The 26926-nt window shown below is 53.6% G+C and overlaps 1 protein-coding gene across 1 annotated transcript in view; it reads left to right on the top strand.

Annotated features, from left to right (window-relative positions):
• SLC6A7 (solute carrier family 6 member 7) overlaps positions 1 to 15334 on the top strand; it is a 23696-nt gene extending 8362 nt beyond the window's left edge. Inside the window, exons 2-14 of the mRNA XM_004384896.1 lie at positions 309 to 492; positions 2148 to 2279; positions 2462 to 2696; positions 4319 to 4457; positions 5910 to 6044; positions 7155 to 7258; positions 7389 to 7513; positions 8208 to 8320; positions 8540 to 8671; positions 9166 to 9265; positions 9460 to 9560; positions 10122 to 10289; positions 14933 to 15334. Coding sequence (XP_004384953.1) covers positions 309 to 492; positions 2148 to 2279; positions 2462 to 2696; positions 4319 to 4457; positions 5910 to 6044; positions 7155 to 7258; positions 7389 to 7513; positions 8208 to 8320; positions 8540 to 8671; positions 9166 to 9265; positions 9460 to 9560; positions 10122 to 10289; positions 14933 to 15142 — 1878 coding nt within the window. The 3' untranslated portion in view covers positions 15143 to 15334. The remainder of the gene's footprint in view (positions 1 to 308; positions 493 to 2147; positions 2280 to 2461; positions 2697 to 4318; positions 4458 to 5909; positions 6045 to 7154; positions 7259 to 7388; positions 7514 to 8207; positions 8321 to 8539; positions 8672 to 9165; positions 9266 to 9459; positions 9561 to 10121; positions 10290 to 14932) is intronic.
• Positions 15335 to 26926: the final 11592 nt, after the last annotated feature.

The following is a 26926-nucleotide window of genomic DNA, read 5'->3' as shown; positions in this document are numbered from 1 at the left end:
TGTCATCGAGTTGATTGTAACTCATGGCGATTCCACGTGTTTCATAGTAGAACTATGCTCCGTAGGGTTTTTAGGGTTTTCAGTGGCTGATTTTTTGGAAGTAAATCATCATGCCTTTCTTCTGAGGTGTCTCTAGGTGGATTTGAACTGCCAGCCTTTTGGTCAGTAGTCAAGCACTAACTGTTTGCACCACCTAGGGACTCCTGTCTTTACCCTTAGCCCTGCTCAATTCCATACTCTTGTTTTGGGATTACAGTTCCAGCCTGGTCTCACCCTTCTCCCTCACCTCTCTTGTCTCTCACTGGCAGCCCGTCACCCCGGACCTGCTGATGACCCCTAGTGACCAGGGTGATGTAGACCTGGACGTGGACTTTACTGCTGACCGGGGGAACTGGACGGGCAAGCTGGACTTCCTGCTGTCCTGTATCGGCTACTGTGTGGGCCTCGGGAATGTCTGGCGGTTCCCCTATCGAGCCTACACCAACGGGGGAGGTATGGGCCTGAGGTCCTGCTTGAGGGTGACCAGGGTGATGAGCAAGGCTCTGGGAGAGTAAAGTTTGTCTCCTCCATGACCTTGGGAAGAATTAGTTACAAGTGGTTTATAATGACCTGGGTCTGGGAAAAGGGAGCTCACTCTGCCTTGTTTCATTTTATCACTCAAGCCCCCCCACCCCATCCCCAGGACGGTCACCCCATATAGTTTTCTCCCTAAGGCTGGGCGTTTCTTGGGCCCTAAGTGATGGGCAGAGGCGGCTGCCTCTGCTCATGCTTCAGGGCTATGTCTGCCTGTCAAATGATGACTGTGCTCTTAATATTCCCCATCCCTTCCTCTCCACTCCCCTTCTCCACAACCTTGCTCCATCAATCATTTGCTCTCCCTTTAATCTTCAGTCTTTCCTCTTCTCCCCGTTCCTTCCACTTAGACTACAAACACCACGTCCCTCCCATCTTAACAGAATTCTCTTCTATCCCAGTTTCTCCATCCAGCTACGGTTCTAAGTCTCATTAACAATAGCTAGGGTTGAGCGCTTGCCGAATGCCAGGCCCCAGGCTTGGTGCTTTCCATGCCCCGTCTCGTTTAACTCTGATGACAATCCTCCTGGGCAAGTACCTTTATGATGACAGGACACTGGGGCTTGGAGAGGCCTGGTTCCTCACCCAAGGTCACACAGTGGCAGACCCAAAATTCCAACCCAGGACTGCCTTCTCCAGAGCCATTATCTCTCACCAGGACATGCTATCCCCTCTCATCTCTACCAAACTCTAATATTAAATAACTGTATGCTGGTAAAGTGACAGAAACCCCAAAAAAAAACTAGATTAAGCAAAGAAAAGGTGAATTTATATGACTAGAAAATGTAGGACTGGAGCTGGCCTCTGAAACTCCAGGAACCCAATAATGGCCACAGATCTTTCCCTCCCCATTTCTCAGCTCTTGTGTGCTGACCTCATTTTGTCCTGAGACAGCACCCCCCCTGCTGTGAGGAGGGGCCATGGCAGCAGACAACTCTGGAATGACCTCATCCTCACCCATGCTTAGTAACACCACTGGAAAGCCAGAGCTCCTCTCTCTGAGTAAATCTGTATAGAATTGCAGGGAAGGTCTCTGATTGGCCTGGCTTAGGCTCCATGCCCTCAGGGAGCTGGCCGGAGTGACCACCAGCCCTTCCAGAGCCATATGGAGTGTGTGGTGGGCAGTGCACTAAAGGAGGTGGGTACCAATGTGAGAAACCACAAGTGGCGTGGGGAGGGGTGGAGGACAGGCAGATTGGAGCCAGATTCTGAAGGGCATTGATTTCTATACTGAGGAGTTTGCACTTTCTTCAGTGGGGAATTCACCCATGCATTCACTCATTTATTCATCCCCTCATTCAGCGAGTATTTCTCCTGTGCTCTGAGCCCCACCCTGTTCTGGGCACTGGGGGCTACAGAGGTGAGTAAACCCTTACCCTACCCTCTTGGGTCCTCAGCGTTGTCCAGGTGTAAAAGAGAAGACAGACCTGCATACACAGTCTCAATCCACGCGAGAGGTGCTCCATCAGGGCCCCAGGTGGTCTCTATGGGTCAGGGAAGGGGCAGGGCTCGAGCTGGGCTGTGGGGAGGGCTGACCCTCCTGAGACCTCGCCACCTCCCCTCCTCCTCTGCAGGCGCTTTTCTTGTGCCCTACTTCCTCATGTTGGCCATCTGCGGCATCCCCCTCTTCTTCCTGGAGCTCTCTCTGGGCCAGTTCTCCAGCCTGGGACCTCTGGCTGTCTGGAAAATTAGCCCCCTCTTCAAAGGTGAGGCCTCAGTGGTCCCAGGGGTGGGTCGGACCCGGGGGAGGCTGGGCGGTTGCATCGCACTCTCCTCAAGGCAGAGAGGGAGACCCAGAAAGATCACCAAGGCTTTCTGGAGACCATCCAGCCTGGCCGGGAGGAGGGCCTGACCGAGCAGCCCAGCAGCCCCTCTGCCCTGCCCCCAGGTGCCGGCGCGGCCATGCTGCTCATCGTAGGCCTGGTGGCCATCTACTACAACATGGTCATCGCCTACGTCCTCTTCTACCTCTTGGCCTCGCTTACCAGCAACCTGCCCTGGGAGCACTGCAGCAACTGGTGGAACACGGACCTGTGCCTGGAGCACAGAGGCTCCAAGGGTGGCAACGGGGCTCTGCCCCTCAACCTCACCAGCACCGTCAGCCCCAGCGAGGAGTACTGGAGGTCAGGCCCAGGCCTTGGTGATAGCGACACCCTCCCCCCTGCATTGCTAAGGGTGGCTAAGGGAAGGAGTGAGTTGACATCTCCGAGGTCTCAGCATGGACTTTGAAGGCCCAGTTCATGTGCTAATGTTAGGTGGACTCTGGGTTCAAATCCCAGCTATTCACCTAGCCAGCTGTGTGACATTGAACAATTTATTTGGCTTCTGTTGCTTCATCGTTAAAATGGGGGTCGGGTGATAATAGGAGCTATTTCGGAGGTTGTTATGTGGATTAAAAGAAAGAATCCATATAAATTGTACAGTTCAGCCTGGTGGATAGTAAATGCTCAATAAATGCTAGCTGATGATGATGATAGCAGTAATAGTAACCTTTTAGAGCTTCAGTTTTCTTCTCTTTAAAAGGGCATACTATTGGTATCTACTTCTTAGGATGTTTTTAGTCACTCACTCACTCATTCATTCTTTCAATAAATGTTTATTGAGTACCTACTGTATGACTAGGTAAACCCTTAGCATAGGGCCTGAATCATACATAGTAAGAACTATCTCCCATTCATCCACTAGGAGAGATAATACTATAATACAGTAATGGATTGTTGTGAGGATTAAACAAGTAATGCTGGTAAAGGGTTTTACAGTGAGACATCACTGACCATAAACCCATCCTGTCTCACACTTTATAGCTGAGAAAACAAGATCCAGAGTCTTGCTCAGTAGCTAGTGGCAGGGACAGGGAGCCCAGGACTCCAGATTCTGATCCTGTTCTAGAATAATCCAGAGTACTCTGGTCCCTGGGTAGGGGCCACTGGCTGTCCAGAGGACATAGACCAGATACCCTCAACCCTTTACCTGCAAAGGGCTGCTGTTAGGAATTTCCCCTCAATGGGCCCATGTCTTGATCTCCAGCCTGGCTTTATTACACAGTTCATTCATTTGTCCATTCCAAATCCATCCAAGTGCCTGTACCTGCTGAAGAGTATGTCTGACCAGAAGGAAGGACTGGCTCAGGTCTGCAGCTTGAAGCCAAAGAATGAGACATGGTCATTGGCAGCTGCTGGGGGTCTCCATGGAAATGCCATGGCTGACTGCTTCTGTCAGGGTGCAGGGAGGAAGCAGATGGCACTCTCAAAAGGTCTAACTAAAGAGAGTTTAATGAAAGGCCTTTACAGAAGTTAAGGAGATCAACAAGGAATGGTGAGGCACCAGGGACTAGCGATAGGGAGAGCTATTCTCTCCCCTAAACCAAAGAGGCAAGGGTAGGAAACCGTGTTACTGGAACCAGGGGAATATTGGAGCCTTGGAAGAGGGCCTGCCCAACAGGACCTGTGGCTGCAGAAGAATGAAACCAGGTCCAGAACTTGGATGGTGTGTGTGTACACGTATGCATGTAAATACCCCGACCCTTCACTCCTCCCACCCTCCAGTCTCCTGCTGATGCCTGTCATTGGCCAAACCCCCATGGAAGTCAAAGAGGCAGGGAACCTGTGTGGTGTAGAGACCAGCCTCCTGGGCACAGAGTTGGTTGCAGAAGGATATAGAGGGATCAGGAGGGATGTCACGTGGAGAATCACCAGTACAGCCTCAAAGGCTAGACACAGATTTACTCCATGCATGTCTCCCACAGCCGATACGTCCTCCACATCCAAGGCAGCCAGGGTATTGGGAGCCCCGGCGAGATCCGCTGGAACCTCTGCCTCTGCCTGCTGCTCGCCTGGCTCATTGTGTTCCTCTGCATACTCAAGGGTGTCAAGTCTTCAGGCAAGGTAAAGCCTAGGAGGCCCCAGAGGTCTGGGGTGGGGGCTTCGTGGAGGAGGTGGGACATGAACTGAGCTTGAAAGGGTGAACAGATTTCAACCGGAAAGATGGGGAGGGAAAGGGCATCCAAATTGGAAGGAGGTGCACTGCCTGAGGAATGATGTGGAGATGAGGATGTATGGTGGGCGAGGCTGGTTGACTAGACTAGAAATTTGTCAAGGGCAGGACCCATATGTTATTCAAGTTTGTTTCCTTACTTAGCGCTCAGCACTTTGGAGGGACCCAGCAAATGTTCATTGAGTATTTGGATGTAGGTTATGTGAGTTAGGGCTCTTTGAGATGCAAATAACTGGAATCCAGTTGTCACACTCAATTGGAAAGTCCAGAGCCTGTACGTCAGGCATAGCTGGATCTAGGTGTTAGAGGGATATTATTAGGAATTTGACTCTCATAGTTTCTCAGGAATGCTTTCCTCCAGACTAGCTTCTTCTCAGGCTGCATTTCTCCATGTGGTTAGGGAAAAGCTCTGGGCTTGCATTTTATCTGCTTAACATAGAATTCTCTTCCCCTGTAGTTTGTAAATGCCTAGAGTTGAGTCTCATTGGGTAAGCTAGATCATGTACCCATCCCTGAACCAATCACTTTAGCCAGGAGAGTGGAGTGATCTGATTGGCTGGGCCTGGGTCGTGTGCCCACCCCTGGAGCTGGCGATAGAGTCAACCCCATCTAGGGGAAGTCGGGGTACTGTTATCTGAAGAAGGTGAACTAGATGCTGGGAGGGCAAAGCTGCAGATGTCCACTTTAGGTTATGAAGGAGTGGGAAGGTGATAAAACTATTTCAGAAAGACTTGAGTTTACTCAATCTTTTATAAATTAGAACTTGTCCTTCTGCAAAGTGCTGAGAAGTGTTGTCCAAGAGGTATAGAGTCATTAAAAGGAAGACTAAAAAGACAGAATAGAAACCATTTAGAAAGAGAGGAAAGGTAATCATGGCTGAGCCAAGCAAAGATGTTGGGACTTGATAGTGTTGGTGGAGGGGAGTGGCTGGAGCTATGGGAAAAGAAGGAGGAAGGGCAGAGAGGAGTTTGGGAATGTTGACTGTCTGATGATCACGAGAACTGAGTTTGCGGGTGGGGGTTGGGGGCAGGAGAGTGGGGGACCACAGGGAGGCTCCTATAATCATCCAGGCAAGTGATGATGGCGGCCTGGACCAGGCCTGCAAGAAGATGGAGTGGATGGATTTGGGATGGTCTTTGGAAGCAGAGTGACAGGACTTTGCTGATGGGTTGGATATGTGGAAGGAGAGAAGAATGGAGGGAGGGAGGGAAGGAGGGATGGAAAGAGAAGCATCATGGATGATGGTTGATTCTCAGCTTAGCTGAGATGAAGGGTAGGGAGGCGGAATAACCAAGATGGGGATTTCAGGAGGACGAGCCCTCACTCCCCACCCGTGGTCTCAGGTGGTGTATTTCACGGCCACATTCCCCTACCTCATCCTGCTCATGCTGCTGGTTCGTGGAGTCACCCTTCCCGGAGCCTGGAAGGGCATCCAGTTTTATCTGACCCCCCAGTTCCACTACCTGCTGTCTTCCAAGGTGAGGCCCTCAGGGCTAAGGTCGGGGAGGGAGTGGGAAAGGCGGGAGCAGGCTGAAAGGGTAGGAATCGTCCATGTGGTGAGCATCCACTGCTAGGCACTTTCTGTGTGTCTGTTTCATTTATTATTCTTAATAACCCCATGATGTAGACATAATTTTCCCCATTGTATAGATGAAGAAACTGAGGCTCAGATGAGTTAGTGATAAGGCTAGGGTCACACAACGAGGGAATGGCAGAGCTGGGATTTCAAACCAAATCTGACTCCACAACCTCAAGGAGAGCGTTAATAATAATAATGATAATAATAATGATAATGACACATAACATTTATTATTTATTGACCATGACTGTGTGTCTGACCCTGCTCTACCAATTTGCAGATGTGTAGTCACTTAATCCTTACTACCATCCTATGAGAGTTCCTGGGTGGTATAGATGGTTTCCACGATAGCTGCAACTGAAATGTTGGAATTTTGAGTCCACCCAGAGGCACCTTGGAAGAAAGCCCTGGCAATCTACTTCCAAAGACTCAGCCCTTGAAAGCCTTATGGAGCACAGTTCTGCTCTGACACACATGAGGTCGCCATAAGTCAGAATCAACTTGACAGCAACTGGTACCACCCTAGGAAGTAGGTACTGGTACTATCCCCCCACTACAGAAGAGGGACCTGAGGTCCAGAGAGGCAATGTGGCTTGCCCAGGCTATACAGTAGAAAGTGGTGAAGCTGGGATCCAAGTCTAGGTCCCTCTGACTCCGGGGAGAAAGTAAAGGGATTACGTGGTATTTTTGTCAATATGAATCTACTGAAAAATTTACATTAAACAATACTTCTTTCAGAACTGGGCCAAGCTTAGAGATCATTTTCTAGACCCTGGGTAGGGAAACTGAGGCCCAGAGAGGGGAAGGTACTTGCCCGAGTCCTGCAGTATAAGTGTTGGAGCAGGCACTTGCTCCTAGCCATGTGACTTGTGAGCCAGACTCCTCACCTCGAAGTCTCGTGTCCCCTGTCTCTCACCCCAACCCCTCTCTTCTCTTTCCTTGGCCCCATGGACGCTACTGCACACCATCCCTTCCCTTTGTCCTCCCTCTCCGTCCTTCCTCGGCACAGGTGTGGATCGAGGCTGCCCTTCAGATCTTCTACTCCCTGGGTGTGGGCTTCGGGGGTCTCCTCACCTTTGCATCCTACAACACATTTCACCAGAACATCTATAGGTCAGTGCCTGCAGCCTCCCAGACCCCAGGGGTGAGGGGGAGAGGACAGTGGCTGCCGAGGGGGGGGGGGCCTCATGGAGTGAGGGCGGGGCTGGCTCACCCTGGCCTGTGCCTGGACTTCTGCTGGCAGAGACACCTTCATCGTCACGCTGGGCAATGCCATCACCAGCATTCTGGCTGGCTTCGCCATCTTCTCTGTGCTGGGCTACATGTCTCAGGAGCTGGGCGTGCCTGTGGACCAAGTAGCCAAAGCAGGTGGGCAGGCTGCCGGGCCCTGGTGGGGTGAGGGTGCGTGTTGGGGCATAGCCAGGGCTGGGCAAGTGAGCGTATGTGTGGACCAGCAAGGTTGTGATGGATGTGCCGTGGTTGTGTGTGTGTGCACACATATGTGCACACACCTGTATGTGCAAAACCCAGTGTGTCTTAGCTGGTCTCTGGATGTCCATGTGCAAAGGAGCGGATGGGCAGATGAGTGCGCGTCAATCTGGGTGAGGAGGTAAACCAGTCTGTGTATGAGATTGTGTTGTGTGTTTTGCTTTGTTTGTCCAAATGAGTCATATCAGTGTCAGGATGTCTACGTGCAAATGATCTTGTGAATCAGTGTGTCGTGTGGCTGTGCCAATGGATATATATAAATATATGTGTTAGTGGAATTGTTGGTGCAAATGACTGTGTACATAATTGTATTTAAATGAGGTTCTAGATTTGGGTCTTGTATTTATTTGTGTGCACGTTATTAATACATTTATTCTACCAACCTGTGTTTATTGAGTACCTACAATGTGCCAGCCTATGTCCTAGGAATTGAGAAAGTGTAGGAAGTGTGCAATGAGCATACATCTCTGGGTTGGTTAAATGAGTGTGCCCCAGTGGGTGTCAGTGACTATGCGTGTGGATGTGGGGCTGCCGTGTGCCCCAGGCTGCTGACCCCTTGTGCCCTTGGCCCCAGGCCCCGGCCTGGCCTTTGTTGTCTACCCGCAGGCCATGACCATGCTGCCTCTGTCGCCTTTCTGGTCCTTCCTCTTCTTCTTCATGCTTCTGACTCTGGGCTTGGACAGCCAGGTGAGCCTTGTCCACACACCAGTGGGCTCTCAGGGTGTGAATAGTGTTTGTGTGAACCAAGTGTGAGTGCATGTGAGGGTCTGAGTGAGTGTATGAGTGCGTGTGAGTGTGTGAGTGAGTGTGAATGCATGTGTGTGAGCGTTTGTGTGTGTGAGTGGATGTGTGAGTGTGTGTGTGTGGTGGGGGCAGAACTCTAACCCCCAATCCATCCCCTTCCAGTTTGCCTTTCTGGAGACCATCGTGACAGCTGTGACGGACGAGTTCCCTTACTACCTGCGGCCCAAGAAAGCTGTGTTCTCTGGGCTCATGTGTGTGGCCATGTACCTGATGGGGCTGATCCTTACCACGGATGTAAGTGGTGCTGCGGGGCGGGTGGCCGGCCAGGGTGAGGCTGGGGCAGATGCCTGTAGCAGTGTCTCTTGCTAGGCTGAGCAAACACTGAGCCACCTGCACCTTCCTCTTTGGGAGACCCTTACGCCACCCAGGCCCCGCCCACCTCCCGAGGAGGGGCAGGCAGCCTGGCCTTATGATTATGAGTCTGGGCTTTGAAGTCTGAACGACTTGGATAGAAACTTTGCTCCTGTACTTGGCTGAGTGACCTCAGGACAAGTGACTTAATGTCTCTGAGCCTGTATTTCCCCATCAATAAAATGGGGATTCAGTGTATAGGTTGTTGTGAAAATTGAATAAGATGGTGCACATAAAGGGCTCAGCTGTCAGACCAGCAACATCTTGCTCTCTCAGCTGACCTGGCTGCTTGCCTGCCCTCTTCCTGCTTGGAGAAGGGGGCTGCAGCAGAAAACGAGGCTGGATGAGGGACCCCAGAGCTGTGACTTATGTTCCAGGGGGGCATGTACTGGCTGGTCCTTCTGGATGACTACAGCGCCAGCTTTGGGCTAATGGTGGTGGTGATCACGACGTGCCTCGCCGTCACCCGGGTGTATGGTGAGAAGGGCTGTGGGAGGCAGTGCCAAGGCTCCCCACAGTAAGGGAGTGGGAGTCTCCCCTGGAGTCCCTCTGCAACTGGGTCCCTGGTCCCTGGGTCCAGGGTTTCTGGCAGGGGCAGCTGAGTTGGAGGAGGGGCTGTGGGTCTTGTGGGCCTGTGGGTGGGGCCATTCCTCCTCCCCTCCCCTGTGCAGGTATCCAGAGATTCTGCCGCGACATCCACATGATGCTAGGCTTTAAGCCCGGCCTCTACTTCAGGGCCTGCTGGCTGTTCCTGTCCCCAGCCACGCTCCTGGTAATCGGGGTGGGAGGGAAGGTTGCCGGCTGGGACCCCAGGGCTAAGAGCAGGGGTCCCCTCTGGACATTCAGTCTGGTAGGGCTGCCTTGGCCCGAGGGGAGCCTCTGTCAGGGCTGAGGGGTGGGTGGGCACCAGGATCCTGGTCTACTCCCCGCCCCCTTCATGTCCCCCAGCTTTTGTAGCTGTCCTGGGCCTAGCCCCATGGTTGGCAAAATGGGTGGGGCTTTCTCAGGCCTCATGGCCTCAGGGCCTCAGGGCCACTTCTTGGGTCTTGGGGTTGGAGCAGCTCAGGGATAGGACATCTCAGGCATCCAGGTTATTCAGAGCTGGGCCATCTCAGGCCTTGCCAAAGCTCTAAGCCTGGACCATCTTGGGTCCTGGTGTAGTTTACGGCTGGGCCTTCTCAGACACTGGGTGGCTCTGGGCTGAGCTTTCTCACATCTTGGGGTGGCCCTAGGCCGAGCTATCTTAGGCCTTACGTTAGCTCATACCTGGGCTATCCCAAGTCCTGGGGCCTGTCTGTGGCCCACTGTGATGCTGTGAGTCCCCGTCCCGCAGGGCCTGCTGGTGTATAGCATCGTCAAGTACCAGCCCTCAGAGTATGGCAGCTACCGCTTCCCAGCCTGGGCGGAGCTGCTGGGCATCCTGATGGGCCTGCTGTCCTGCCTCATGATCCCAGCTGGCATGCTGGTGGCTGTGCTCCGAGAGGAGGGCTCGCTCTGGGAGGTGAGTCTGCTCCACCTCCCTCCACCCCCAGCCTCCCCGACGTGTGGTCCTGCCCTTCGCGCACGCAATAGAACAGAAACATACCTTACCTTCTCCAGGCACCAATCCCTCTGCAGGCCTTTGCGAACTTCTTTTAGCCTGAACCATGTCAGCTAAGACATGCTTGGACTTAGGCAGGCTCCGGGGCTAGAGTCCTGCCCTGTGGCCCCTCATACCACATGGGGCCTCTGAAGGAGGGCAAATTCCAAAGACCGCTGATATTGGCCAATCTCCATATGTCTTGGGGAAACCTACAAAGACAAAGGACTTGCCCAAGGTCCCACAGTGAGTAGGGCAGGGGTCAGGAATCATACTCGGGTCACCAGCCCAGAGTTCCCTTTGGGACTCAACATTGAGGGACCCCAGGGAGTGGGCTGTCACCCTCCTCCTGTCCAGGAGCCCTGCTGTGACCCATGTGTGGCCTGGGATGGAATGATGGTGTGAGCCCTGCCCATGGCTAGGGCTTTGTGGAGAGACCCAGAAAGCTTAGAGAGTGCAAGCTGTTTGGCACGGGGATCCACAGGCCTTGGAAGATGGGAGTAGTGACCCTTTGTGGGCCAGCTGACATGCTGTGTGACCACTACAAGATCCTGCCCCTCTCTGAGCCTCCTGAAAGTGAGGTGAAGGGTGCCCTCTGTACACTGAGCCTTCCACTTCTGTGGCCTTGAGCGTGGAGCCCTCTGGTGGCAAGAGGCTGTCGTAGTGGGCAGTCCTGGAGTAAGCCTGCTGGGGCCTGGAGAGAGCCCAGGAAGCCCTAGGACTGGAGCCAGCTAGAATTGGTTCAGGACAGCTAATTGATAATTATTCAGGAATTGAATAGCGTGAAACTGACAACAGTGGGGATATTTACACCATGGAAATCAGCAAGTGTAAATCAGACCCCCAGTCTCACCATCCCCGATAAAGCTCCACTGCCCCTCAGCTGTCCCTGTCCCCACCTTCATGTCCCCACTCAGAGAGACGCTTAGAGCTCCTCCCTGGCCCTGGTAGAAATGGCTGTAGTCTTGTCCTCCAGACCACACCCTGAGTTCAGCCATTGCCCGGCCTCCAGCTGTTGTGTGACTTGGGGAAAACCCTTCTGTGAGCCTCAGGAGCCCCACCTGTGTTACTAAAGGAAGGACTTATCTCCTCTCTTGAGAGCCACGGTGTCTGTAAAGCAAAGGAGGAGAAGGTGTCCTGGTGTCCTGGGGGTGGAGGGAATTGCTCAGGGAAGAAGGCTCCAGCTCCCAGGAGGCTAATGGTCCTCAAGCTTTCTAGTGAGCTGCTGGGAATGCTGGGCTTCCCGGCGGCCACTGGGCATGTTGATGGGGGTGTGGTGTGAGCGCTGCAAAGAGTCATTGCCAGCTTAGGAGCACCGCCTTCTGAGCCCAGGGCTGCCAGCACCAACTCACTAGAGTCTGAATCCAGGTTCTGCCATTTGCAGCAGCTTGACCCTAGGCAAGTTACAGTACCTCTCTGAACCTCAGTTTCTCCATCTTTAAAATGGGGACAGTGGTGCCTACTGATAGACTTGCTGTGAGAAGAAAATGAGCTCATCAACGTACTCAGGATTGTGGGAAGTGGAAAAGCAGAATATTTAAAAAGTCCAGCATGGGAGCAGACTGCCTGGATTCAAGTCCCAGTGCCACCACTTCCCACCCTCTGTGACACTGGCCAACTTAACTAACCTCTCTGAGCTTTAGTTTCAGATAGTATCTGTGGAGATGGAGGGTAAAAGTAACAAGGATATAGAGTCCCTGGGTGATACAAATGGTTAACATGCTTGGTTGGTAACCGAAAGGTCGGAGGTTCAACTCTACCCAGAGGCTCCTCGGAAGAAAGGCCTAGCAGTCTACTTCTGAAAAATCAGCCTTTAAAAACCCAAAGGAGCACAGTTCTACTCTGACACACATGGGATCGCCATGAGTCGGAACGAGCTTGATGGCAGTTGGTTGCATAGGGATAACGTAGAGATTATATAAGCCAACACTTAGCTCTGAAATGGAACATGGGAGGGCTCAACTCTAGCCCAAGAGTTCTCACTGGCGGTGATTTTACCCCCAGAGGACATTTGGCATTGTCTGGAGACATTTTTAGTTGCTATAGGGAGGGCAGGGTGAGTTTTACTATTGGCTTCTAGTGGGCAGAGGTCAGGGATGCTGCTAAACATCCTTTAATGCGCAGAATAGCCCCCACAGCAGAGAATTATCCAGCCTCAAATGTGACTAGTGCACAGGCTGAGAAGCCGTGGTCTAGGCTCTAGTGTTCAGTTCAGCTGGAAGCAAAGACAAGTGCTTGCTCTCAAGGAGCTTGTATTTTAATGCAGGAGACAGGCAATCAACAAATTAATGCATAAAGGTAGTGGTAAGTGCTATATTTAAAGAAAGAAAAAAAAAGCAGAGTATAGAAATACAGAGTGATGGAGGATGGTATTTCAGCAAAGGTGACCAGGGAAGGCCACTCTGAGGAGGTGACGGAGACTTGACTAAAGGGATAGGATGATCCATGTGGATATCTAGGGGAGAGCATTCCAGGCAGAAGGGCTGACCCAATCCGTGCAAAGGCCCTGAGGCAGGAGGAGCTGGCTGTTTGAGAACAGCAAAGAGGCAGGTGTGACTGGAGCAGAGTGAGTGGAGGGAGAGAAGTGGGGGCTGAGGTCAGGGGAGTAGCCATGGGCCAGGCCATGTAGGCCGTGTGAGCACTTCGGATTTTATTTTAAGTGAGATGAGAAGACCCTGGTGGGTTTCTAAGCAGTGGAGTAACATACTGTTAATAAATGCCACCATGCTTTGAGAACAAGCTGTGCTAGCCCCTGGCTAAGGGCATTACCCACATTATCTCCTTTGCAACCCGTACCCAGTAGGGCTCCACTTAATGCTGGTTGCCTGCCTTTCTGTAAGGGTCTGAGAGCTCTCCTCTCTGGCAGGGCAGGCAGTGGGCTTTGGGAATGTGGTTTGAAGTTTGAGAAATAGGAAATCCTAGAATGTCCGGGGTTGGTCATCATCTTAGTCAGCTCCCTCCTTCCACGGAAACCGGGGCTTGGAGAGGGGAAGGTCGGACCTCAGAGTCAGAACAAGACAGAATGCCAGGACTGGAAGGGACCTGGGAGGCCCAGCTACTGTCCCCATCTCAGTTCTCCCAGTCTGGGTTCTTTGCCAGAAGCCCTCAGCCCCTTCCAAAAAAACCAAACCCACTGCTGTCAAGTCGATTCTGACTTACAGTGACCCTGTAGGACAGAGTAGAACTGCCCCAGAGGGTTTCCAAGGCTGTAAACCTTTATGGAAGCAGACTGCCACATCTTTCTTGCGCCGAGGGCTGGTGGGTTTGAATTGCTGACCTTTTGGTTAGTAGCTGAGCACTTAACCACTGCGCCACCAGGGCTTCTTCCCTAGCCGCTTAGGATTCACCATTTAGGGGTAGGGGCCTGGAGTAAGCTCCTGGATTGACCTTCTGATGCTCAGAGAAGTGGCTCACAGTGAAGTCATGGCAAAACCCACTCTTTATCGGCTCCTACCCTGGTCTGGGGCCCTAGTGGTACAGGGGTTAAGAGCAACAGCTGCTAACTAGAAGGTTGGCAGTTCGACTGCACCCGTCACTGCCGCTCCTTGGAAACACTATGGGGCAGCTCTGCTCTGTCCTATAGGGTTGCTATGAGTCAGAATCGACTTGATGGCAATGGGTTGGATAGTTTGGGTTGTTAGCCACAGTTCCAGTGAGGCAGTGGTGGTTTAGTGGGAGAATTCTTGCCTTCCATGCGGGAGACCTAGGTTCAATTCCCGGTCAGTGCACCTGTCTATCAGTGGAGGCGTGTATGTTGCTATGATGCTGGACAGGCTTCAGCAGAGCTTCCAGAATAAGATGGACTAGGAAGAAAGGCCTAGCAAGCTACTTCCAAAAATCAGCCAGTGGAAACCCTGTGGATCACAACGTTCCAGACCCGTTGTACATGGGTGGTCATGAGTTAGGGACCGACTCAGCAGCAGCTAACAACAGCAACAACATCCCAGTGGAAACCCTGTGGATCACAACGTTCCAGACCCGTTGTACATGGGTGGTCATGAGTTAGGGACCGACTCAGCAGCAGCTAACAACAGCAACAACATCCCAGGCACGGTGCTAAAGCATCACCTCATTGTCCTCACAACAGCCCGCTGTTGTTAGTTGCCTCCAAGTTGATTCAGACTCATGGGGACCCTATGTGTGCAGAGTAGAACCACATTCCATAAGGTTTTCAAGGCTGTGACATTTCAGAAGCAGATTGCCAGGCCTTACTTCCAAGGTGCCTCTGTGTGGGTTTGAACCGCCAACCTTTCAGTTAGTAGTCAAGTGCTTAACCGTTTACGCCCCCCGGGGATTCCTATACAGCCCTATGAGGGGATCATTATTCCCAAGTTAAGGACCAAGCAGAGCACTGAGTACGTATGTGTCATGCCCAAGGGCCATCTGACTTGTAAGCGTCAGAGTAGGATTCACATCAAGGGGTGAGCTCGAATCACTCCCTGGGGAAATAATAGGGCCACCTCCAGCCCTCTGGAGTTGCTGTAAGGACTCAACCAGGTGGTCAGGTCTTGGCAGGGTGCTTCCGAACACCACAGTTCTTACTGCTGTGGTTGCTCTGCCCGCAGCGGCTCCAGCAGGCCAGCAGGCCGGCCATGGACTGGGGCCCATCACTGGAGGAGAACCGGACAGGCATGTACGTGGCGACGCTGGCCGGGAGCCAGTCGCCCAAGCCACTGATGGTGCACATGCGCAAGTACGGAGGCATCACCAGCTTTGAGAACACGGCCATCGAGGTGGACCGCGAGATTGCCGAGGAAGAGGAGTCCATGATGTGAGGCGGCAGGCAGTTGCCTCCAGGCAGACAGAAGCCCTGGCCAGGCCTGGCAGGCCTGTCCAGGGACTGTGCGGGGCAGCCGCGCGCTCTGGTGTTCGGAGAAGCCAGAGGCTGTGGGAGGTTGCCGTGTCCCCCAGTGCAAGTTGTTCCTGTGGTCTCTGCCTCTCCTCAGACCTCTGTCACCCCTCTCCACCCCCCCACCCCCCCCCCACACCCACACACACACACCCCACACACACACACACTCTCTCTCTCCCTCTCACACACAGACACACTCACCATTCAAAGCCGAGATGATCCAGTCCAACCCTCACTGTACAGATGGACAAACTGAGGCTGGAGAGAGGGGACTTGCCCAGGGTCACACATCAGAGAGGACTTGACCCCAGGCGTTTTGTCCAGCCAGCTCCCTTTCCCATGTGGCAGCCAGCACCACCCATCTCTGTTTAGAGAGCAGCCCCCTCTTTTCTCTGGGGAGCCTGTCCTCACATACTTCAACACAACCCGAGCTGCGGTAGGGAGATTCAGGGCAGCCAGAGGCCCCGGGCATCGAAGGTTAGTTAAGTAGAGGGAAAGCACTTGGGGTTCACGTGCACAGGCCAGGTTGAAGGAGGTGGGTGAGACCTGGCAGGGCTCTGGAGGAGGGGAAGGTTTGGAGAGAGAGGAGGGCAGGGTGGGGAGGGCCTCTGGGCAGCAAGCAAGGCCCCACAGAGGTGTGGAGGAGGGAAGTAGGGAAGAGCCTCCTCTGAGCCTGGAGGAGGCTGACCTGCCTGCCGGAGGCAGAGTGGCTGGAGGAGTAGGTGTTACCAGGTTACAAGAGGCTTTTCATCCATTGAGCATGGATGGGAGTTGGGACCCAGGGGCCGGCAGGCAGGGTATTTGCATGATCTGGTTGTGTTTTAGGTAGAATATTATTCTGGGTCTGTGTGCTGGGGGGCAGAGGGAAGTGGGAGGCCTGTGGGGATCAGGTAAGCGGTGCTCTTGGCCGGAGCTGGGACGGCATGGGGTGGGGTGGGATGTGAGCACCCACTTCACTCACTGGATCACAGCCCTGGATGGGGGCCAGGGAGCCCTGGGCCATGTTTAGGAAGGGGTCAGGTGGCCTCACTGCACAAGCTGTGAAGGTGAGAATGAGGGGTCATAGTCAAATCCCAGGGCCCCTCTCCTCCCTGCTCCCGTGTCCTGGCCCTTGACCTCACTCCCTCCTCCAACCCAGACGCTGCCTGTCAGCTGGCTTTGCCTGTGAATGGCAAAGGTGGGCATCTAAGAGACTCTGAGATGGCCCCCCCCCCACGTGGCTGTCTATCCAATGCTGCCCACCCTGGGCCCACGTATGGAGGTGGAGGCAGAGAGAAGAGGGCAGCCAGCATCCCAGGCCTGTGACCAGAGGCCTTGGCACCTTCAACCCCCAGGTGTAGGCGGGTCTGCCCTTGGGTACCTTTTTCCCAGAGAGAGGACAGTGAGGGTGGAACAGGCCTGGCCAGGCCTCTCACACAAGGCATTCTCCATGGGGGCAGGGCACCCTCTTAGCTGTGGCCTATGGGTCCTGCCCTGCCTCTGCACCCATCTCTCTCCTGGTGTCTCCCCCCATATCTGTATTCTGTTGGTTCATTGTTAATAAACACCAAATGAGGTCATCCTCCTTACCCTGTCTCTTCAGAGCCTTACCTCGGAGGGCCATGCGGTGGGCAGCACAGGGCTTTCCAGCTTCCACTGGACAAACAAGGAAACAGAGGTTCAGCTACTTTCCTTCTCGGCTCTTCTGGCATCTAATGTTTGCTGTTTCCCATGGCAGTGGTGGGTGGGTAGGACTGAGGAAGGAAGACAAACTCTAGGCCATTAGAGACCACCTACCAAAAAACCAAACTTGTTGCCATCAAGTCGATTTGAACTCATGGCAACCCCATGTGTTACAAAGGAGAACTGCTCCATAGGATTTTCCTGGCTGTAATCCTTATGAAAACAGATCACCAGGCCTTTCTTCCTTGGCACCACTGAGTCGGTTCGAACGGCCAACCTTTAGGTTAGTAGACGAGCATAAACCATTTGTGCCACCATATACATATGTGTAAACTGAGGTCCAGAGAGGAGAAGAGACTAAGGTTACCCAGCCAAAGGGGCAGAGCTACGGGGCAACCAGAGCACACCAGCATTTTCCTTTCCCCTGCCCTGGGCAACTTTCTTTCTCTCTGCCGCGCCTCCCTCTTCCCCCCCACCACCCCCAAGGCGAAGGCCAAGTTGGAAGACCAGAGTTGGGAGGAGCCAAGAGTTTCCCAGGCCGGAAGAATTTCCAGGTTCCATCCATTCCCTCCCAGCAGGACCCTGTCATATAAAAGAGCTCCAGGGTCTTTTAAATGCGAAGTCCAGGTGTTTGCAAAGGCTTTGCTTGGAGGTGGAAAGGAAGGGCCCTGCATTTTTCGGATATTAATAAATTTCCCCTAACAAAGGACCAGGCTGCCCCTCCCACACCTCTTTGTTTGGGGCTCTGGGTGAGGGAAGAGAGATGAATTTGCTAATTTGCAGAGGATGCAAGAGTAGCTTTCACAATTCAAGGTGCTTCTTCCCACACCCTGGGGGCAGGCTCCAGCTGCTGGCAGGGCCCCTGGCGGCAGCGCCCCTCTCAGGAGGAGGCTGTCTCCCCGGCTATCTATCTGACTCTCTCGAGGGCAGGCCTGGGCACTAGGGTCTGGTGCTTATTCCTTACCCAGCCACTCAGCTGCAGCCAGGTGTCCCAGGATTCAGGAATGGCGGGTCCTAGGGGTCTATCTAGGGTTCTGTCCTCCCCAGACATTGGAGGGTTCTAAGAGCTCAGCTGCTAACCAAAACGTCAGCAGTTAGAATCCACCAGCTGCTCCTTGGAAACTATGGAGCAATTCTCCTCTGTCCTATAGGGTCTCTATGAGTCGGAATCGACTTGATGGCAATGGTGGGTTTTTTTTGTTTTTTTTTGTTTTTTTTCGGTTTAGGCGTCTATGAAACCACCAGCTTCACTTATCCTTGACTCACCTCCCGGTCAATCATCTCCCTTTGCCCCAACTCACCTGCCAGCCTCCACTGCCTCCTTGCCTCCTCCTCTGCCACCGGGCTTGCAATTCCTGGGCTGCCCTCCTCCCAGGCACATCTTCCAGTCTGTCTGGCTTTTTCCATTTCTGCTGCTCCCAGACAGCCCTTCTTGCTACCACCCGCCCCCCACCCCCCACCCTGCTGCTGCCTGCACCATCTCCCTGCTGCTACCATCCTTCCCAGTTCCTTCATTGATTATGAGCCTCCTTTGCTCAGAACAGACCCTAGACAGGCCCCAGTGCAGTGGGAGCTGATTGTGCACCAGCGACCTCAGCTGGGGGAATCCATGAGAGGGGTGTAGGCACCTTGGAAAAAACATCAGCCCTGTCCCGGTCCAGAATAGGGAGCAAAGCTGTGGGTGTGAATGAAAGATAAGTAGCAGCTGACACTGAGTAAGTGTTGGAGAGACAAGAGGGAGTGGTGGGGACTGTGGCAAACCAGAGAAGAAAGCATGCCTAGCTTAAGGAGGAGGCTACCCATCAGAAGTGTGGACACATAGCCTCCTGACTTTTTAAGAGCAGAGGGAAGCCTGTTTTTTTATGAGAAATTTTTCAACTTTACACGTGGGAAGATGTAAAACAGCGTGGCTCAAACAGGACCTCCCATCAGCCCCTTATGTGCAGGCCTGCTGCTCTGCGGAGTTAGGGGATGAGCAGCCCAGAGCAGCAGGGCTTGCCTGAGGTCCCCCGAGGAGAATGTGCTGGAGCTGAGGCCAGCCCCAGGCCTCCTGATCCACTCAATCCTTAGCTCCTGGGCACAGCTGATCTCCTTGCCCCAGGGAGGCATAGGGCCCCGTAGGGTGTGTCAGAGGGTGCGCTGGGGCATCCACCCCAGCTCTCGGGTGCTGGGAAGCACTGAGATGGGGCACTGGGGCATCTGCAGAGACCTCCAGCCCATAATTCTATGGCTCTAAGAGCAAACCTTGGTGTGGGAGCTCCTCACCACACCGTCAGGGTCAGCTGCGTTCCTAAGGTCAAGTGAGGGTCAGCAGACAACCCCAGCAGCCCCAGTGGTTACCTTGGTGTTGGGTCCTCAGTAAGCTCTGCTGCTCTGTCCCCTCCACCACCCAAGCAAGTTCATCTCGCATCCTATGCTGAGCAAGCCCAGGCTGGGCTCCCAACTTGGCTTAGGCAGTGCCTCCCACTTTGATCCAGTGTCTTCCCCACCCCCCCATTGGAATCCTCTCCATCTTTTTAAACCAAGTGCTGTCAAGTCGACCTTGACTCATGGCAACTCTGTGTGTATCAGACTAGAACTGTGCTCCACAGGGTTTTCAATGGCTGATTTTTCAGAAGTAGATTGCCAGGCCTTTCTTCCAAGGCAACTCTGGGTGGACTTGAACCGCCAGCCTTTCGGGTAACAACCAAGCATGTTAACCCTTTGCACCACCCAGGGAATCCATCCATCCTCTTAGGTCCCTCTTAAATATTCCTTCCTCAATTCTCCAGCCAGGTGTGGACCCCTGGGGTCTGACTCAGTCCTACATCTGGTGTGTGAGTCCTGACGGCCCCACCCTGTCTTTGCAGAACACTCATGTTCTTCTGAGACAGCAGTTGAGACTCATAACGTGCTCCATGGACCCCAGAGCCCTTTGGGATGGCAACAGGGCACGTGCAGAGGGCTCGGGCTGCTCTGTCACTCAGATTTGGGACTGGTCCCAGCTCTGCCGCTCCCTGGCTGTGTGACCTTGGGGAATTCACCTAACCTGACTGAGCTTTAGCTTCTTAACCTGCAAAATGTGGATAAGGACTCGTACAGCAGCAATGTCACACAGGTTTAAGATAATGCTGTGGGCCCTAGCACAGGGCCTGCTTCTTGGTGGGCAGTGGATATACATTTGTTGATTGAAGGACTACGTTTGCGACCCTGCCTCTCCCCCCATGGCTAGCTCCTCCAGGGAAGAGACTGAACTTCTCATCTGTTGACCGCCCCCCACCCTGACCCCACAATGCCAGCCCACAGCTCCGCACAAGGGAACATCAATCTGAAAGTGGTTGGTTGGTGGCTCTGGGGATAACTAGCGAAGAGTTAAACCAGTCTCCAGCCCCTTCAAATTCCACATGACCCCTGGGTGCTGAGCCTTGGGTCTGCAGTTGATGCTGTCCTCCAGACTCATTTTTTGCTGGTGGCTCATGGAAAATTTGGTTTCTCAAGCTCCAGGCCACTCCCTCCAGGCCTGAGGCCTCGCTGACGCTGGTCCTACGCTGGTAGGGCATCCAGGGCTGGCTGCTGCCCACTGTCCTTGGCCAGCCTTCCGCCTCCTGCCCCATCTCCGCCTGACTTCCTGCCATCTTCTCCCCCAGGACAGAGTGACAGCCGGCCCGTCTGGCCACCCAGAGGCCTCCTCCCAGCACCTAGTCCAGAATCACCTTTTGTGTGGGAGAAAGAAGGCCTTTCCCACTAAAGTCCATGGCATGTGTGAGTTGCAATCCCTAGAGAACTTTAGCAGTAGGAGCCAAGGTGGAATCGAACATCTGCCAATCAGAGCCACACAGCCGCGGCTTACGTGGTATGTGACCCCGCTGAATCTGCTGCCTCGTTCTTCTGAGCTCCAGCTTCCGCAGATGTAAACTGGGAAGAATAGTTTTCCCCTTGCAGGGGATTAAATGAGATTTCGTGGATGCTCAATGCATAGTTTATAAAATGATCCAAGTGTTTAGCACAAAATGTGACGTGAAGTCCTCTGTGTGGGATGGTTATCATTAGCCAGCTGACCCTTGTACAGATGAGAAAACTGAGGCCCCGCTCCCACCAACCCAGAGGGAAGACGGTCAGGGGATTGGTGTGCTTGGAGCTAGGGATGGGCCGAGATAGAGGCTCAAGGCTTGCCCACACCGTCCAGTCCCATGGCAAGGCATCTTGGAGGCCAGGCGCCAGTGTCCCCATCTGTAAAATGAATGGGTCTAACAGGGTCAGTGTGCTCCACGGAGGTGCCTTGGGGGAGAGTGATGGGCAAAGGGGAGCTCTCTGCCCCCACCTTCGGTGCCATGCTAGGGAGAGCAATAGAGGGGAGCGATGGCCCCGTTCTTCTGAGATGGACTTGGGGATTGCCTGCAGCTGGTGGAAGGAAGTTTTCACCCCTCCTGCAGGATGAGGTTAATGATTAGGAGACCTGATGTTTTCTCCATCCAGCTGGGGTGCCCTGCCAAACCAGGGAACCAGAACAAAACAAAAAACCAAACCACTTGTCACTGTGACTCCTGCTCATGGCGACCTCATGTGTGTCAGAGTACAACTGTGCTCCATAGGTTTTTCAATGGCTGATTTTTTGGAAGTAGATCACCAGGCCTTTCTTCTGAGGTGCCTCTGGGTGGGACTTGAACCTCCAAGCTTTCGGTTAGCAACCAAGCATGTCAACCATTTGTGCCACCCAGGGACTCCTTGCCAAACCAGAAGGCGTAGGGAAGTGAGAGATGGGAGTAGGCACAGCAATAAAATTGAATGGGTCTCAAGCCTGGCTTTGACCTTGACTTTGCTGACCCAGGGTCATGGGTTTCAGAGAACTTCGAGGCTGGAGGGGTGGCAGGAGTTAGAGTGCAGGGGAAGTACAAATGGTCAATATTGATCTAGCTGAGTCAGGGGAGGAGAATGGGGAAGTGGAAGGTTGGGGTGGGGCTTGGCAATAACTCTATCTTCAGGCTCCCAGTCTGAGTGTGGGAACTGGGGAGGGGGGTGCTCGATGCAGGAGTCCCAAACTTGGGTACTTATTAAAACCGCTGCCCAGCCCTAGTATATCCTAGTCTCTGAGGGTGGAGCCAGAAAGATCTGCATTTTTAGTAAACTCCCTGGGTGATTCTGCAGCGGCCAGCCCAGTTCACAATTTTGGGGGATCGCAGGTTCAACCCCCTTGTTGTAATAATGAGGAAACTGAGGCCCAGAAAGGGGAAGATGATTCATCCATAGCTGCATTAGGAGAGAATGGTGATGACCCCCCTTTTTCTTGAGGGAAGGAATAGACCCCCTCTGGATAGCCCTGTCCATTCCCAGCTGTGATCCTGGTCCCAGGAAGGGATGACTGGGCCAGGCTGCCCTGAGGAAGTGGCTCTGAGACCTTGGCAGGCCCAGGTGGAGAAGAAAGGAGGGTGGGGCTCATTCTAGGAGGAAGAACAAGGAGAGGGGGGCATTCCCATGGGACTGGGCGTGCCCCACCTTGCCCTGTGCAAATACTCCCAGCAACTGCTGGGGATGTTTCCTAAAATATTTGCTACAGCCTGGCTCTGGGAAGGCCACTTCCATTGCTGGCGGAACACCTGCGGCAGACAGAGCCCACCTGGGCCCTGGAAAGGCATGCCTATGTCACAGCCCCCCACTCTGGCCTCCCTCTCCTCTGCTGCCTTTTCTCTCCCCACCCCTACCTGACCCACTGCTCCGGGCCCTCTCTTGCCTCCGCCCTCGCCCCCACCTCAACCTGTTGAACACTTTCATAAACCCTCCCCAGAACCCGCAGTCGTAGGTTCTCTCTCCTCCTTCTGCTGGGCTCCTGCACCCCTTGCACTCCAGGTCTAGCTCCCATCCCAGCCTGCCTGACGTGCTGATTCTCTGCATGTCTCTTGCTCTCCCAGGTGGCATCAGGGATTCCTGGGGGGCAGGACACAGGTCTAGCTCATCACAGACAGGTCTGTGCCCAGGGAAGCAGGCTTGCGGTATGACGGCTGAAAGTCTGAACCACACCTCCACCACTCACTCCCTGGGCCATGTTCCTCCACCCTCTGCACTCTGGTCTCCTTATTCATAGATTGAAGAGGGTAATAGTGCCCACAGCAGAGGCTTGTCATGAGGCTTAAGAGAGAGCTCGAATAAAGGAGGTGGGGTGTGCCTGGTACGTGGTCAGTGCCCAGTAAGTGTTAGCCACTGTCGTTGTAGAGGAGGGTGCTGATGCTCACGTCCACAGGGCACCCACTCCTTCCTTAGGCCAGCAATACACATTTGCTAGGAGACTACTTGTGCAAGAATGATACCCACTGTGTGCATCCTGAGCATGAACAAGATGTCATCCTGCCTTCAGAGAGCATAGCTTTGCAGACTTGTTAGGTGCTATCGAGTCAATTCCGACTCATAGCCACGCCATGTGACAGAGTAGAACTGCTCCATAGGGTTTCCTAGGCCTTAATCTTTATGGGAACAGATCGCCAGGTCTTACTCCCATGGAGCCACTGGGTGGGTTTGAACCAAGGTGACTTCAAGCCACAGAACTAGGGTGAGGTGGGTAGAGGGTGTTGTGGAAGCTTAGAGAGGGACCCAACCCAGGCTGAGGAGGGAGAGGGCCGTGCTTCCCGGAGGAGGAGATCACAGGCTGTATCCCGAAGGCTGAGGAGGTGTTGCTGTGTGCTGAGCAGAGAACAAGTGGGAAGCAGGCCTCTGCAGTGGGTTTTGGAGCGTGAGGAGGAGACTACAGGTAGACAACTGAGAGATGAGGAAGTTGCTGGAAGAAACAGAGGGTCGAAGGAAGAGGGTTTCTAAGAATCTTAGTCAATATTTGCTGGCCGTCCAGAGACAGGGAAGCACAGTCAGCATCACTCCAGTCCAGAGTATGGCAAGGAGGCCCCGGGAAGGGACAGAGCCCTGCCCTCAGAGTTAGGCTGGGCTTGAGTCCTGGCTCTGAGTCTCGAAAGAAGCCTCTTTGCCGCTGAATCTCAGTGTCTTCCTCTTTCTTTTGTAAGGAATAACTGGGACAAGCACTTCATGTGAAAGCACTTCGTGAACTTAGAAAGGGCCATGCACCTGTGTAATAATAGTGTTTTAAATGGTGTTGATACTTTTTGAGAGTTGAAGCCATTCACAGGGCTCAAGGACCTCCTGTGACCTGCTCCTGTGCTGCCACCTGCTGGCCAGTATCTGCAATGGCAGCCTAAGCCCTCAAGCCCTACCGAACCTCCCGCGGAGAGATCTAGGAAACTGCTCTCTGAGGTGTGTGAAGGCGGAGCCGGAAGGAGGCTTGGCGCTAACCTTTGCGGGGTCCAGGACAAGAGTGAAAAAGGAACCCCCCAGGCCATTCTGCAGCCTGTCCCCTTGTCTTCTCAGCCTTGGCCTTGCTTTCACTGCAGAGGTGTTCGTGTGTGTGCATGGGGCACACTCTCCCCGGCCATGTTCACACCAGCAGTGAGGACAGACCTGGAATGTGACAGGTGCAGGCCCTGGGCAAGGAACTCGAGAGGCCTGGACACACAGATCATGGTCTGGAGGTGGGTGTGGGCTCCATGGTCACATTTCCTTGGTCTGGGCCTCTTGGGTGAGGGCATGGCTTAGGGTGACTGGTTCATCCTGGTTTTAGCACTAAAAGTCCCCTGTGAGCAGACCAGGGCTATTAGCGACCCTAACATGGCCCAGCAAAGGTCATAGCTTCTGGGCATCACCACTCTCGCTAGGCCTGGTCAGAGGTGAGTAGTTTGGGCTCAGAGAACCAAACTGGCCTCCCTTCCACACCCCTCTCTCCAATGCCAAGGCCCCTGACCCAGGCACTTGGTCCACAAGTACTTTTATGGGTAAAGAGGCTCATCTTCCCCTTCTTCCTTCTCCAAACCACTCTCCCACTCTCCAGGTGCTCTGAGGCTGAAGGTTTGTCTGAAGGCTCAGTGGCTGAGAGAAGAGAATGCGGGGAGGTTCTCCTGGAAGAACCCCCTCATTGTACAAGGGAAACTGAAGCCTTGAGGAGAAGGTCCTCGCCGCAAAGCCCCTGAGGGAGACTTCTGCTGTTGACTGTTTATGGCAACCTGTATTCATTCCCTTTCCTCTTGTTCAGGGGACCCCCAGGTGCTGCCCAGGAAGCTGACCCCATCCCTGGCTCTGAGGGTGGGGCATGTGGTCCTGGTATAATCCCACAGTGATTGGCTCAGCCTTGATCATGTGACCTAAGTTGATCCAATCAAAACAAACACCAGGTCTTTTATTTTGCAGCTGGTGGGGAGGAATCTAGAAGGGGAGGGGGATAAAAGCCTCCCAGTACCTGTACAGGACCAAGACAGAGAGCCATCATATGCACGGAAGTTTGTAGCTATTTATTGCACTGAAAACACCAAGAATAAAACAGATGCCCCTTCTCCCCCACCCAGCCCCCCAATAGCAGAAAGTTTGAGCAGTGGTCATTCAGGTTCACAGCCACATATTTTTTTTTTTAAAAAAAAGGAACTGAAACAAAACCCCAGACAAACAGTAACAAAGAACCAGCATAGGAAGTCTGGCAAATACATCCCCACAAAGGGTCTCCCTTTGAAGGGAGACAGGAGGCCAGGGGTCAGGATGTGCCGCACGATGGGCACAATCCCAGGAGAATACTTTCCCGTAAACACATTTGCAGGCCCGAGCCTAGGTTTTTGCTTGGATTTGGATTTTTTGCGTCTAACGGATGTTTTGGAGGAGCACAGGGTTTGTCTGGTTAGGGTGGGCTCTGGGTGGCTTTTTCTGCCAGTGTCACCTGCCTGCTGCCTCCAGGTAATGCCCAGTGTCCTGTGGTCTACACCAGGTGGCTGCCCACCCACAGGAGTGGCCTTCACAGTGGGGCCATCTCAGCCTGGGGTAGGGATCTGCCTCCATCTCTCTGGCACTTGGAGAAAAAAGAGGAAGAGAGGGACACAGCGGACAGGAGGTGTGTCACCCAATGAAAAGAGGACCTTGGGGTCCTCCAGCTCAGTTTCCTCTGGTGGGAAAACCAAGGCCCAGAGAGGGGAAAGGACCTGGCCAAGGTCACATAGCTGGGATTTGAAGCCTACTAACCCCCAAGCCACTGCTCTCTCCCCTGTAGTCCACTGCTGATAAGCAGTTGACAAGCACCAAAGAGGGGGAACAAGGGGCCACAGGTGGGAGAGAGAAGGGGGGACTGGCCAGGCCCAGAGTGAAACAGGGGTCCAGGCAGAGGCCAACCCTGTAACTCCCACAGGTGTATTGGGCTTCACACCATTAGGCTGTTTGATCTCCCGTCAGCCCTGCAATGTAGGTTGGGTAGGAACCTTCAACCTTTTTAACTGATAGGGAGACTGAGGCTGAAAGGGGTGACTAGGCCTTGCTACGGTAACTGCAGCATCCCCTGGGAGGGCCACACCCCACTTTTGGCCTGGGGGTGGCTGTGGGGAGCTGAGGGCACACAAGCGAGCAGGTGGTTGTAGGCTGGGACACTGGGATCACTGGGCTTTACTGGGAAGCCCTCTGGGCCCAAGGCAGACCAAGTGCCCACCCCTGGGCCTGGGCAGCAGGGTCTCTGTCAAGGACAGAAGCTGGTGAGGGTCCAGCTTGGAAATCAGGGGGCCTGGGCAGCTTCCTTCTGGCCTGTAGTCCCGGCCCAGCCTGTGTGACCTGCCCCCTCACTTCCTTGGCCCAGGCAGCAGGAGTTCAGAAAGCACCCAGCAGAAAACTTGGAAAGTTCTGGATCAAATATCCTCATCAGTCCTGCTCCAACCAACACCCCCTGGGGATTCTCTGGAGGGTTCGGGGAACCAGAGCCTCCTCCAAATCCCTGGGGATGTGACTCTTCCTCCCCTAAAATCCTCCAGAGGGGACAGTATCTCATGCTGGCAAAACACGGCCACACAGAGGCCAAAAGCACAGAGAGGCAGCAACATAATCCCGAGTCAGACACTGAGAATACAACCTCTATTTTTTTTTTGTCCAAAACATAAAGATTGATTTTGTTGAGTGCTTTTTCTTCTTCTCATTTTTGTTTTTTTCAACATACTGCATATAAAGTCATGCAAAGAAAACAGTGCAGACAGTAGGTCCTGGTGGATGCACC

The sequence above is a fragment of the Trichechus manatus genome, unplaced genomic scaffold (assembly GCF_000243295.1).
Source record: "Trichechus manatus latirostris isolate Lorelei unplaced genomic scaffold, TriManLat1.0 scaffold00130, whole genome shotgun sequence".
In the NCBI taxonomy this organism is placed as follows: Eukaryota; Metazoa; Chordata; class Mammalia; order Sirenia; family Trichechidae; genus Trichechus; species Trichechus manatus.
Note: the sequence above shows the minus strand (reverse complement) of the source record. Positions and strands in the feature narration are given on the sequence as shown.